Source organism: Phyllopteryx taeniolatus, chromosome 10 (assembly GCF_024500385.1).
Source record: "Phyllopteryx taeniolatus isolate TA_2022b chromosome 10, UOR_Ptae_1.2, whole genome shotgun sequence".
Lineage (NCBI taxonomy): Eukaryota > Metazoa > Chordata > Actinopteri > Syngnathiformes > Syngnathidae > Phyllopteryx > Phyllopteryx taeniolatus.
This window is the reverse complement of record NC_084511.1, coordinates 18178223-18193407: the sequence shown is the minus strand read 5'-3', so window position 1 is coordinate 18193407 and position 15185 is coordinate 18178223. Positions and strand designations below refer to the sequence as shown.

At 42.0% G+C, this 15185-nt stretch overlaps 1 protein-coding gene across 8 annotated transcripts in view; it reads right to left on the bottom strand.

The window, feature by feature from the left end:
* gria1a (glutamate receptor, ionotropic, AMPA 1a) overlaps positions 1 to 15185 on the bottom strand; it is a 103861-nt gene that overhangs the window by 28860 nt on the left and 59816 nt on the right. For all 8 annotated transcript variants that reach the window (XR_009790476.1, XR_009790477.1, XM_061787721.1 and 5 more), the window contains 3 exons: positions 14073 to 14183; positions 9132 to 9338; positions 5809 to 6254 (listed from right to left, as the gene is read on the bottom strand). Coding sequence is in view for 6 of the 8 variants with exons in the window: in XM_061787721.1 (XP_061643705.1) it covers positions 5809 to 6254; positions 9132 to 9338; positions 14073 to 14183 (764 nt within the window). In the remaining 2 variants the exon portion in view is untranslated. The remainder of the gene's footprint in view (positions 1 to 5808; positions 6255 to 9131; positions 9339 to 14072; positions 14184 to 15185) is intronic.

The following is a 15185-nucleotide window of genomic DNA, read 5'->3' as shown; positions in this document are numbered from 1 at the left end:
GACTAATTACAAGCGACGATCCCCCCAAGCTGAGAACAATAGCACACTAGCCAACGACTTGAATACCTTCTACTGCAGATTTGAAAAGGACAGTTTCACACCACACACCCACCCGGCCGCACCCGCGACCACAATCACACCTCTGACCTCTGCGTTAACCATCCATGAACAGGATGTGAGACGCATCTTCAAACAACAAAAGATTAACAAAGCGGCAGGCCCGGACCACGTGTCCCCATCCTGCCTCAAAGTCTGCGCGGACCAGCTCGCTCCAGTCTTCACTCAGATCTTCAACAGATCTCTGGAAATGTGCGAAGTTCCATCCTGTTTCAAACGCTCCACCATGATTCCAGTCCCCAAGAAACCTGCAATCTCGGGTCTGAATGACTATAGGCCTGTCGCTTTGACATCTGTGGTCATGAAGTCCTTTGAACGTCTCGTGCTGGACCACCTCAAGAGTGTCACAGGTCCCCTGCTGGACCCCCTGCAGTTTGCCTTCTAAGCAAACAGATCTGCGGATGATGTAGTCAACATGGGACTGCACTTCATCCTAGAACACCTCGACAGTGCAGGGACCTACGCGAGGATCCTGTTCGTGGACTTCAGCTCAGCGTTCAACACCATCATCCCTGAACTCCTTTCATCCAAGCTTCTCCAGATCAGGGTCTCACCTGCCATCTGCCAGTGGATTTACAGCTTTCTGATGGGCAGGACACAGCAGGTCAGGCTGGGGGAGGCCACCTCATCCACACGCAGCATCAGCACTGGGGCGCCCCAAGGTTGTGTCCTCTCGCCGCTGCTCTTCTCTCTCTACACGAACGACTGCACCTCAGCGAACCCGACTGTCAAACTCCTGAAGTTTGCAGATGACACCACTGTCATCGGCCTCATCAAGGACGGTGACGAGTCTGCATATCGACAGGAAGCGGAGCGGCTGGAGCTGTGGTGCGGCCGACACAACCTGGAGCTGAACACGCTCAAGACTGTAGAGATGATCGTGGACTTCAGGAGGCATCCTTTGCCACAGCTGCCCCTCACGTTGTCCAGCTGCCTTGTGTCAACCGTCGAGACTTTCAAGTTCCTGGGAATTACAATCTCCCAGGACCTGAAGTGGGCGACCAACATCAACTCTGGTTTGGTGCTGCTACAAAAAAGGACAAACTCCGACTGCAACGGACAATCAAAACTGCTGAAAGGATTGTCGGTACCCCCCTACCCACCCTTGAGGACTTGCACGCTGCCAGAACTAAGACAAGGGCGTGCAAAATCCTCTCGGACCCTCCCCACCCCGGCCACCAGCTCTTCCAGCTCCTTCCCTCAGGTAGGCGCTACCGATCAATGCAAACTAGAACTAGTAGACATTCCAACAGCTTCTTCCCTCTTGCAATCAACTTCTTAAACAGCTAACCTATAATTCCATTACAACAAGCTGGCAATTTTTTGACTTGAGTTCGTTGTTACATTTCTGTGGGGCCAATTATGTATTACTCGTGCACTCGCTGTAGTTGTCTCGCCATGCTGCACTATTTGCATATACTGGCCACTCATGCCAGAGTAGCATCTGCTCCATTTGCACACTGATTGAGGAGTATCCGTAACATTTGCACAACCATTGTCCCAGATTATCGCACTACTCGTCACTTTAAACCGCATACACTCCTTGAAGTCTCAGCGCCCTTTGCACAATGGTCATTGCACCGGACTATTGCGATATTAGTCATTCGAACTGCTCTAAGTGCTAGAGGACTCTGCATCTTTTTGCACAATTGTTTTTTGTCAATGTCTTTATGTCTCCAAAGTGTTCTGTAAATTGACTGTCTGTTGTACTAGAGCGGCTCCAACTACCGGAGACAAATTCCTTGTGTGTTTTGGACATACTTGGCAAATAAAGATGATTCTGATTCTGATTCTGACATACACCATCCTCCCAGGTTACCATATTATATCTGATAAATCCTTTACCACCAGGCTGGAGTGTGAGTGACATAACTCATTAATTTCAGTCTCGAGTCATAAAAGTGGAGCAATACAGACAATGTACGAGGAGAAAGCATAATAGGATCTCACTGCCTCCTGGGAGAATATGGTAAAAGGAAGCGGGAACAGTTGTCATGAATGTATGACAAGCAGCATGTACTGCATATTACAACATCTCTTTGTGAAGGTCTTTAACATGGCCATGTTCCTGTAAACACAAAGGCCAAAAGGGGCACATGGGGTAATCGTCTGTGTGCAGTTTGGTTTTTCGACTCAGCTGAGCTTCACTTTGTTGACAAATCATGCATAATGCATAATCCTGCATGAAAATAATAAAGTAATTCTCTTGCCACGCAGAGGTGAACAGGTTCAACAAGAAAGTGAGTCAGGCATGAGGGGCAGATGGAAAGCCTACTTAAACAATTAAAAACCAATCACAACTGGTGTGAGTCAGAGAAATTGATGGTTGGATAGACTGACAGAAAAAGGGATGTACAGACTGATTTTGAAAGACAGATTGATGGATGGATGGCGGTGTGTGTTTGTGGAGAGAATTCAGCCATCTGGAGAGATAAATAGGAGGACCCACCAGCGTGGACCGCGGCCTATGGGAGGCCTGACTGACAATGCTGACATTTAGAAAGAGCACAGTTGACTGAGAATAAATAGCAATAGGAGCAGTGTCTAATAAAAACACATGCACACACACTGTACACATTCCTGTATCACCTTAGTGTATGACTATGCAACACCGCTACAAGTATGTGTAAACACACTCATCATAGAGTATGAGTATACACACACACACACACGCACGCACACCCACACACACATCTACACGCACACAAGTATGCATGCATGCAAACACACACATACATACATGCACACATGCACCCGCACGCACGCACCCACACGTGAGCGGTCAAGGGAATTAAACACAGCACTCGCTCTCTAAAACAGAGAAGATGCCCAATACTGTTTATTGTCCTTTTGTTTCTGATTAGATGGAACAGTGAAAGGCTTATTCTGAGCTCAGTGCACCTCCAGAACATTCTGTCATTGCCTATTAGAGCCAAAGGAACAGTGCTTCGCGTGCACCTACACGCACACTGCCTCTGACATTAAATGTGTTAATTTTTTATGCTGTGCAAGATGTACTGTAACATCACATGGCCATAATTAGTGGTGGAAAGAACTTACTCAAACATTGTGATTATGTAAGATTTTGTAATTGTCATTTATTATATTTATGAGGGAAATATTAGTGCCATTAATAGGCTATAAAAAGCAGAAAAACCCCTGTTCAAATTTCTGATTTTGATTATATAAAAAAAATGTGAACGAGATAAATCATGTCACAACTTTTTTTCCACCAACAAAATCTTCCAAATACATGTGGGAAAATGTGTTTTCGTCCGATATTATCAAGGTTGATCTTGGCCATAATTCCAAAAGTTAGTTTTGGCGCAAAAAAAAAAAACAAAAACAAAAAACACACTACTGCTTTTTACCAAATGAACTGGAACTGGGGTGGAAGGAATTATGAACAGTTCGAAATAGCAGTCAGGCTTCTGATAGAAAGCTCTGTACATTATTTCAATTCGAAGTGCATATATTATCAATTAAACAAGCTTACTGTAAACAATGAGTAAATTAGCTGGAACAGGGACGTGTGCTGCTTTTCACATTTGCCTACTTACGTTATATCGTTGGCATCACGCGGAAACCTTGCATCTCCAAAACCATCACGTTTCAGAAAACCAAAAAAAACAGTATGTTTGTTGAGCAGTTGATATTGCATCATCAAAGAGAGCATGCCATTCTCAACACTTTATATCGGTCAAATAACATACCCACGTGGGCACCGACCGATCGTATCGATTTGTTGAAAAATACTAAACTCATCAAATTTGGAAACGATGCCAGCAATATACCATTGTAGAAATGAAACTAGATGTATTTATAGATCCACATTATTTATTGTTAATTAAACTAGAACATTACAAACTGCATAGGATATTATATATATTCAAGTAACATAACAGAAAACGGGAAAAGTGACTACATTTTGGTTGAAAGTCATAAGTGCTCACAGAAAATAATGTCAATCAAACCTTTAACCCTAGCTAAACCAAAAAATTATTGCTATCATTAACATACGATTCAAAACTCTTACCAGTAAAGAGGTGACAATATTTTTATCTAACCTTTAACCCAACCTACCACAGCCAACATGACATTGTCAACCTTCCAAAAAGTAGTCCTTAAATAAATAAATTAATAAAAAAAAAACATGCAGCACCTTACGAGATCTTACAAAGAATATTGCTGTGAAAATAAACTATAGCACTTCCCCATTAGTTCACACACTCGTGGGCCTGTTGAGGAAAAGCTTTGAGAAATGAATATGCAAGTTTGTATAACTACAGACAAAACCAAAACAAAAACACTTGAAATCATGTAGGAGAGCTCATAACACTTTAGGGGCTCCAACTACACTCACCTCTGTGTGAATAAGAGCCGTGCTAACTACAGTAACTGGGTCACCCAAATGTTTAAGGGGAGGGCGATTCTCTCAGGGCAATACTGAATGGGGTGAAACATTCACTGTGCTGCTATTCGAGCACACATAGCAGTGGCCACCCTCTTATATTGGACTCCACTGTATTGCACCTGCTTGATCCCAGTGTGTTTTAGTGGATTTCATACTTCTTGTTAAAATCAAAGACACACTAACACTTTGCAAAAGGGGACCAAGCCAGTGTGCAGTCAGAAACAGACAGACGCATGTTTTTGTGCATGTAACCAGAAATGAAAGGGACTGAGAGAGGATGGTGAAACTGTCCTCGCAAAACACATGGCAGAGAAATCTGACACATTCACTGTCAACAGTCAGACAATAAACTACATCAAGCATGACGAACAGAAGTCTCCAGACAATTGTACAGGTACACAGATACCCTGGCTCACCCTCCCAAAACTATTTGCTAAGTCCAGCACAAGATGAAAGTCAGAAAATGTTGCACAAAATTATTCTATATATAGCTTGACGGTTTGAGATGAAAACCACTGGCTTCTACTGTCACTATTTACAGCTGAAACGATGCATGGTGTGAAATTTAATGAGATGTCATTTAACGAACTAGATTTTTTTGTTTTGTTATGAGCTTAAGCTCACAGATCAAATATATGGATAGTTTGACAAGTTAAATTCATAATTCTTAAACAAAAATAGAATATGTTAACAGATCATGGAAGTTTTTTTTAAAACTACCTTTAATTAATACTTTCCCTACATTGCTATATTGAACAATGTCTAGGAGAGCAGTATTTCATGCAAACCTTAGAAACACTCAAAGCAACAGCGTGGCCCTTTTGCTCAGAACAGGGCTGCATTACAGATAAATTATACGTACAAGTACATATATCCAATTTTTCATTTATAAATAATGCACGTGTGTTAATGTTTAAAGAGACACGAAGGCCTTGACCTTCTAGGTCAGTCATAAAAACAGTGATAATATTAACAATACTTTCATTTTCTCCTTCGGGTATCTCTGGAAAGCTCAGAAAGTTGACCTCAGTGTCTCTAATTTCAGACACTTAATGAGATTTTTAATTGGTGACCTTTTGAGAATGGTTTCTTGGCGCTGCATATGAGAGCACTAATGGGAGCAGACAGAACATTCAATACTCCCATCGGGATCTTTCATGATCACCTTTCAAAGATTTACAGAAAAGCAAAAGCTCAATTGAGCGGTTGATTTGTTTAAGTGAAAGACAGATTTGGATCCAGCTAACACATACACTGATCTAAATGAATGCTCTTACCGTGGTGAGATATCACATCCTTGCTGCATGAATGCCCCCAGTGAGAACCACAGGGAGTTGAAGATACCAAACTCATTGGTCTGCTCCAGACTTTGCTGGTTTGTGTTCTGCTGGTTCGTTGTCTGGCCCTGCTGCAATCCATTGGAGGCCGACGCCTGAGTGGGGCTCTGTGGCTCGCCTCCTTCCTCGTAGTCGTCAGCATGCCACTCGTATGGGCTGAAGCGACTCACAAGGAACAGTACGACGCTGACGCCAATGTAAGCAAACACAATGCACATCCAGATCTCGTAAGCGAGGGGGTCCAGGAAGGAGAACACTCCGGGTTTGGATTTGGTAGGTTTCTTGATCATGATGGAGATACCCAGTGACATGAAGGGCTTTGAGAAGTCGATAACCTCCTCTCGGACGAGTGTGATGGTCAAAGGAGCCACAGCCACGTCTGCTTTCTAAGGGAGAGAAAATATAAACTGCAGACTTATTTAATTTCATGAATTACAAGATAATATGGGCAACATTACAATATTTTTGTATTTGTCATGTTATGTTATATATATATATATATATAAAGAGCTAGAGAGAGAGATTATACACCTATTTCCATCCATCCATCCATTTTCCACAGCGCTTATCCTCACAAGGGTCGCAGGCGTGCTAGAGCCTATAAGTGGACAGAGGCGGGATACACCCTAAACTGGTCACCAGCCAATCGCAGGGCACATATATACAAACAAGCAGTCACACTCACATTCACACCTATGTACAAATTAGAGTCTTCAATTAACCTATCATGCATGTTTTTGGGATGCGGGAGGAAACCGGAGTACCCGGAGAAAACCCACGCAGGCACGGGGAGAACATGCAAACTCCACACAAGCAAGGCCGGATTTGAACCCAAGTACTGTGAGCCAGATGTGATAATCAGTCGTCCTAACCCTTATTTAAATCCTATTGAACATTTGTGGAAGTAGTTGGACCATGCAGTCTGGAAAGGTTAGACTTCAAACCTGAGACAGCTGGAGTAATTTCTTCACGAGGAGTCAGCCAATTACATACAGTTGCAGAAATGGTTTAATTGCCGCAAAAGGGCGCGTAACAAAATATTAAAGGACCTATAGCATCCAGATTTCACAAACAAGTTATTTTTATGTATTTATTTCCCAGGAAAATGAAACATTTCCAATAATATCATTCAGTTTCAGGGCAATCATAATTAAATCAGTAATTGCACTGGGAATGCTCCTTTTTCATCACCGAAATTGATACGCCACCATGTCTTGGTGTGACATCAGTGATGGAGCAGGAGACCAAATTCACTGGCTCCCTTGTGTGCAAATGTACTATACTATAAAGTGACAGTATTTAGTCACATTTTATTCAGTAGATCGTGGTGGCACGGTGGAAGACTGGTTAGCACATCTGCCTCAGAGTTCTGAGGACCCGGGTTCAATTCCAGCCTCGCCTGTGTGGAGTGTGCATGTTCTCCTCATGTCTGCATATGGGTTTTCTCCGGGTACTCCAGTTTCCTCCGAAATCCCCAAAACACACGTGTTAGGTTTATCGAAGTCTCAAAATTGCCCGTAGGTGTGAATGTGAGTGCGAATGGTTGTTTGTCTATCTGTGACCTGCAATTTGCTGGCGACCAGTTCAGGGTGTACCCCACCTATCACCGAGAGTCAGCTGGGATAGGCTCCAGCACGCCCGCGACCCTAATGAGGATAAAGCGGTAAGGAAAATTGATGGATTTATATATTGTCGCTGTCGGACGTAATCCCCAAAACCAAAATGACAATTTTCAGGAAATTAAAAAAACAAACAAACAAATAATAAACACCTTGCTTGAATTTCCAAACACCGCTTTTATTCAAGTTGTGTTATACCTAATATTGCTGCCATATACTGTTGCACTCTCACATGAACATAACAGCAACCCAAAATTATGTTCAATCACAAATGTAATATGCTTTAAAAAATGCAAATGTATTTCAATGTCATTGATTAAAATTTGTACAAACATGGGGCCAGCAAGTTGTGGCCATCAAAGTCTGCCTGTGTCACATGACCCCACCACCTTACATAAAGCCTTTTAAAGCAAAGGCTTGTGTTGCATTATCCACCCAAACTCATTTTCAAAGGTCTAAACCATGAGGGATGAAATCAATAAAACATTGAGCTGGCAAAACCCATGTATTGCATGGAAATGAATGTGTATGGACTCACCCCATGTGTCTGCCTTCCTTCTGCAACGAAGCATAACAGCGATCGATTTTAACAAAACAAGCCTATTAAAATGTATCTAACCTCATTATTTTCACTCGCACGATTTTGACCTAAATATCCGTGGGCCAAAATCTGGCTCAAAATCAAATACTGTATTTCACAATAAAATGAGCCTAAAATTAGTACTTAGTCTATTTTGGGGCACTTTTTTTCTGCAGACATTGTTTTTAGGTCCAAAACTATGGAATAACTGCCAATGTTCCCAGCAGTAGAGAGGTCGTTTAAGTTAAGGCTAGCTGCATTTTTTTTACAGACCAGTTTCTTTTGTTGTTGTTGTTTTGTTATTTTTTTTCAATGACAATTCAAAATCAATGCCTGATTTTCATGAACTAATTTTCTATATTTTGTTTCAATCTTTTATTGTTATGATTTTTGTCAGTTTCAAGTTATACTTATCAATGACCACTGTGGGTTTTTATTTCTTTAATAGAAGGGTATAAACATTTGCTAAAGTGCTTGTTCTGTGCGTTATTAGCATAAGAGAGCATTATTAACTTCTATCTATCCATCCATTTTCTGAGCCGCTTATCCTCGCAAGGGTCGCGGGAGTGCTGGAGCCAATCCGAGCTATCATCGGGCAGAAGGCGGGGTACACCCTGAACTGGTTGCCAGACAATCGCAGGGCACATATAAACAAACAACCATTCGCACTCACATTCACACCTACGGGCTATTTGGAGTCTTCAATTAACCTACTATGCATGTTTTTGGGATGTGGGAGGAAACCGGAGTACACGGAGAAAACATGCAAACTCCACACAGGCGGGGCCGGGGATTGAACCCCAGTCCTCAAAACTGTGAGGCAGACGCTCTAACCAGTCGCTCACCGTGCCGCCCATTATTAACTTGTATCTTGCAATTATTGTTATTTAAAAAAAAATCTTTGTCAGTGATGATACCTGCTGTGCATCCAGACACAGTACTAAAATAACAGAAACAAATAAGTTTAAAAAATATGTTTCCTCAATTCAACACAACACACTTCCAGCTCTAACCCTCTTTGTCTCGAGAAACAGATAAAACCCCATACAAAGGAGTACACTCACCCCATACACAAGTTCTCCAACCATGCCATTCCACATTTTGGTGTCAGAGTCTCTGGCTCCATACTTGCCATCTGAAACAATTTTCAGTTTGTACTGGTAGCCGACATGTTTGGCTATCTCTGCAGCCAGCTCGACAATGTAGCCTTCGTACTTATCATTTCCAACAAGCTGCTCATGATTCTTCTTAAGCATCACATATGGTGATTCCTGAAAAATATAGAGAATAAAAACCAATGAAATATGACTGAAATGTGTATGAAAAACATAAAAATAAAAACCCAATACCCATACAAAAAAGTCGCTAGATGTATGGCTATGACCCAAGCTACTGTGAGCACACTTTAGGTCTGTACAGCAGGACAGTTTGTCAAGTTAATTAAAGCAGTGACAGCATTATGGTTCATATTAAAGCTGGGTGCTGTTTACGCAGCACAATAATCCATCTGAAATCTTGTTGTTTGGAAAAGCATATTAGTGAGATGAAAATGCATTTGTTGTACTGCAAGAATTTGAAAGCGACATAGATGAGATTACATAATGTCATTTGGGCTGTATCCTTTGACGATAAGGTGTGTAATTCAGCTGCAAACGATTAGTATGACAACATTGACACATAGACCAGAGGGGACAGTGAGGAAGCGGAGGAAGACGATATAGATGATTAGCCTTGGACTTTGAAAAAAAAAACGTTAGAGTGTGAGCAGGTATGTGTGTGTCAGCATGTATTTGTGTGTGTGTGTGTGTGTTTGTGTGTGTATGTATGGGTGTGTGCAGCCTGCCTGACCCCTGTTCCTACATCTGTCTGTACTAGTAACTATATCATAACCACATTTGTGCACCTCACACTGATTGGGTGACATGAGATACTACTGCTGCCTTTACACCTGGGGCCCCACTTCGCCTTTCCCAAAAAATGCATTTCACATAGATTTCCAGGTATGAGAGGTATTGTCACTTAGGATTGCAATGACCACAATTCCCATAAGTTATTGCACTGAGATGAAAAAAAAATGCTGCTGTCATATTTCACATAAAGAAGGAAGGTGGTATTCCTTTGTATGTTGGCTGGCTTCTCCTGTTCTTTATGGATGAGGTGATCATCGTTAGCCTACTGGTAACATATCAGCACTCGAGGAAGAAAATAAAGCAGGCCATGGTCAAGTGCACTTGGAATGACAGACATGGCACTCTTGAGAATACACCTGTATAAACACATACAGTACAGTCAGTGTTGCCAACTTAGCGATTATATTTTGCAACTTTTCTAAATCCTTGAGTGAATATTTTTTTAAACGCTTCTAGAGACACATTTAGCGACTTTTGTCACCAACTATCCACCAAATCTATGTGTGGCTGCGGCTATTTATTACTAAAGATCAACTCTTGAACAACACAAAAAACAAAACAAAAACAAACAAACACAAATCCATGGTGCAACTTCAGAGTGGAAGCAAACTCATAAAGAGGCTGAGTGCTGGTGTTGCATTAAAAGTCAGTCTGCTTCCCTCCTCCAGATCTCCTCCTCGCACAGCCTGTTTGCTCCGGCTGCAACCTGCCGCATTGTAGTCAGGCACAAAGTTACACCTGCCTCAAGCAACAGCTCAGCCAGCAAAAAAGTTAAAAGGTGTAAAAGCTCCACGCTGCAACCCCCCTCAGCCTAATAAATGTTAGCACATAATATCCTCTCTTTGGTTTCGAGGCAGAGAACCAATTTATCTTTCCAGAAAATGGTACACTGATAGGAGATTATGTCAAAAAGACTTATTTTGGGTCTGTACTCTTGAGTGACTCTTTGTGCTTAAAAGAGGGTTTTCCTATGTCACTAAGTTCTCTGTGATTAAGCTAAATAGGTTGAACTATTTTTGTAGCATAAGAAACTTTGTAGCATTTTAAGCACAAATCTTTTGTCTCCCCAACTGTAAGACAATAGATAACACATGCATGTGTCATAATAAATGTGTTCAATTGCTGCCTGAAACAACACAGCATCTCTCAAATGCGCTTCTGTTTTCTAGTTAATTCATATTGCCTCGTAGCTCCCTACACCTACAGTTGTGCTCACAATTATTTGGCACCCTTTCATTTTTTGCATAATTTGTATATCTTCAAAAATAAATAGAAATGTACCAAACCTATATCATCAGGAGCTTTGAATTGGAGGTCCAAAGTAATTATAAGATAATTTTTTTTTCAATTTAGATATTGTAATTAAAAAAAAACAAAAAAAAAACGAACACAGCATGTATGGCAATATTGGCACCCCTCGATATTTGGTTGCACACCCTTTGGCAGTGATGACAGCCTCCAAATGTTTCTTGTATCCATCTAAAGGCTTTTTGCACTTCTCAGGTGGTACAGTATTTCCTCCCACTTTGCAATTTGTTCAAGCTCTTGAACATTTGCAGGGTTCCAATGGCACCAATGGCAGATTTGCCGATGATAGTTGGGATAGGCTCCAGCACGCCCGCGACCCTAGTGAGGAGAAGCGGCTCAGAAAATGGATGGATGGGCGGCACGGTGGACGACTGGTTAGAGCGTCAGCCTCACAAGTCTGAGGACCTGGGTTCAATCCCCGGCCCCACCTGTGTGGAGTTTGGATGTTCTCCCCGTGCCTACGTGTGTATTCTCCGGGCACTCCGGTTTCCTCCCACATCCCAAAAACATGCATTAATTGGAGACTCTAATTTGTAGGTGTGACTGTGAGTGCGTCTGGTTGTTTGTTTGTTTGTATGTGCCCTGCGATAGGCTGGCAACCAGTTCAGGGTGTACCCTGCTCCCTGCCCGATGACAGCTGGGATAGGCTCCAGCATGCCTGCGACCCGAGTGAGGTGAAGCGGCTCAGAAAATGGATGGATGGCTGAATAATAATAATAATACAAATAATAATAATAACATCAAATTTTTAAAAAAATATAATGTATGGGAGTCGACACCATTTCAATTTTTAACTGCCCAAAAACCAACAACACATACACTCCAGAAACATTATTTGCTTTATTTGCTTTGATGACTTCATGAAGAAGCTGTTTGCTTGTTTGAAGTGGGCTGAAATATCCAAGTTTGGGCAGTCACAATTGAAGAGCTGCATGATAAAGCTGTTGTTTTTTGGAGTCTGTAAAATAAAAGCTGTTTTCCCCCCACAATGAGTCATTTTGATTGGCTCGCGAAGGCTATTTGTGAGGTCACGTGACTGCCTTGTGTCATCTGATTGGTGAATTGGAGTCAAATGACATTGGTGATCGCGTTTGATTGGCACAACAAGCACCCTATGTGGAAGTTGAAGATGGAGTCTAAAAGTAGACATGCACACACAAGAATGAATAAATAAAAGTAGTGAATGGCATGTCGATCATTGTAACGGAGTAAAAGTATCGATCCTTCTTCACATAAATACTCAAGTAAAAGTAAAAAGTACGGTGCATTTAAAGTACTCTGACAAGTACAGTATATGGAAAATGTTACTTGAGTAAATGTAAGTGTTACTACCCACCTCTGGTGCTTTGGGTCTTTGTCTTGCTGGAGGACCCATAATCTTCGACTCAAACCAAGTTTTCTTACATTGGGTAAGACATTTGGCTCTAAAATCTCATGATAATTTTCTTATTTCATGATGCCTGTGACACAGTCAAGGCCTCCAATACCAGATGTAGAAAAGCAGGCCCACAGCATTATGGATCCTCCACCATGCTTGACTGTTGGCAGGGTGTTCTTTTCCTTAAAAGGCTTCATTCCACTGTTTGTTAACATTCTGTTTGTGTACATTGCTAAAAAGCTCTATTTTAGTTCCATCCAGCCATCCATCCATCCATACATTTTCTGAGCTGCTTATCCACACAGGGGTTGCGGGAGCCTATCCCAGCTATCACCGGGCAGGAGGCGGGGTACACCCTGACCGGTTGTATTTTAGTTCCATCTTTCCATAAAATATTGTTTATCATTTGATCTTTTGTATCACAAGTTCTCTATAGAAAATGCAGTATCACTTGATTAATTTTGTTCAGGAGATATTCCACATTTAGTACTTTAAACTTCATGGGTGCCAGTAATGGTGAGCACGACTGTACATCACGATTTCATTCTGTCAAATTTCTCTTAAGGTAAACTCAAAATCATTCAATCCATCAACCTTCACAGCAGAGATCAGATGCAAAGCTGAAAATGGGAGGTTAGATCCATCCTAGTCCAGTGATAATACATGCACTGATGCCCAGAGATTAAAAAAAAACTTAATTAATTTATTCTCTGATATCAAATTTTCCACACAAGGCAGAACCTGAGAACATCCAGAAAGATAGAATTATATCTTAATTGCTCTCTTCTGTATATAAACCAGGTGTTCTCAGTAATGCTCTTAAATTTAATAACTTTGCTGCTAGATGAATTGGGTGGTTTATTCACAAACCAAACTACTAGAATGACACCAGCTGCAGCTTTATCTCTTACATAGACAAGGACAATCAAAACTACCAAGTTGCAATGAACAAGCAGATAGCAATCCAAAATTACAGAATGCATGTCAAGAACATAATTCTAGACAGTTTGTACACTAGCTGCATCTTTACTAGGTATTGTTGGATGCATTCTTTCCTCTAGAACTATCTTAAATCTTTGTGATACTGATTCAACAAGTTGCTGGAAGCTTTCCTCAGAGATTTTGCTCCAAACTGACATGATAAATAGATGTTGCAACAGATCTTTCTCAGGACATCACACAGGGAAATACCACTTTTGGCTGCTGGTGGGTCAGGAGTAATATCGTTCTTTCTTCTGTATAATCACCAATTTTCCCAATGCATGTGTTCACAGAGGCAGCAGTTGATCCTTTCAGAATGTTGCTACAATAATCACAGTAGTGCATGTCTGTTCGGCATCGACATGCCTGTAAGCCCAGGTTCTTGAAGGTAAAAATGCAAGTTCTGTTTACATTTTACACAGACTCACCAAGATAGTAGTGACAATGTAAGTTCGGTTCTGAAGGCCATAGGTATCATTGCTGCCTCTCATGAAGCTTGCAGTGGTCACATACTTTTCATCTTCATTCCAGTAGCCAACCTATAAAAAGGATGGTGAATTACTGCACATTCTTAAAAGTATAGAAAATGTTGTCCTATAACCAGGGGAGAGGGGTGCAGCGGTAGACAGGGCTCGAGTAGTGTTGTCATTCACGAACAGTAAACATATTGAATGGAATCACTTCATAAACTAATTTGTTCCTTTCTCAGTTTAGTTGAGATCAGCGGCGAGCCTGTGCTGCACAAGAAAGTTGCCCGCAACCGGTGCCACTCGTGGGCGGTGATGGTGGCTGAGTGCTCGCATTGGCTGGCGATGAGGCGGCGGGCTCTGTGGGGTGTGGACGTGTCGGTCTCATGGCAAAGCATCTACGACGGTCCGTCAAATTATGTCTTTACGTGAAACCGGATTGTGATGAAAAAAATATTGGGGATCACTGCTTTAGAGAACTGCGCCAAATCAGCTGATCGTGCGGTCCCATGCTGTAAGCAGTAGGGGTGCTAGCTTTAATGGCACCCTACGCGATCCCCGTCAATCATCTTCATCTTCATCATCATTACTAATGCCATTTGTGGGCTGGCACAACCACAGCCATCCCCCTATTGCCATAAATTAGAAAGAAATAACATGAAAAGGCACGGTGGATGACTGGTTAGAGCGTCAGCCTCACAGTTCTGAGGACTCGGGTTCAATCCCCGGCCCCGCCTGTGTGGAGTTTGCATGTGTTCCCCGTGCCTGCGTGGGTTTTCTCCGGGCACTCCGGTTTCCTCCCACATCCCAAAAACATGCATTAATTGGAGACTCTAAATTGCCCGTAGGCATGACTGTGAGTGTGAATGGTTGTTTGTTTCTATGTGCCCTGTGATTGGCTGGCAACCAGTTCAGGGTGTACCCTGCCTCCTGCCCGATGACAGCTGGGATGGGCTCCAGCACGCCCGCGACCCTAGTGAGGAGAAGCGGCTCAGAAAATGGATGGATGGATGGATAACATGAAAAAATCCTCACAGGATTATAAAATATCTATCTTTAACTTCGGGTATATAC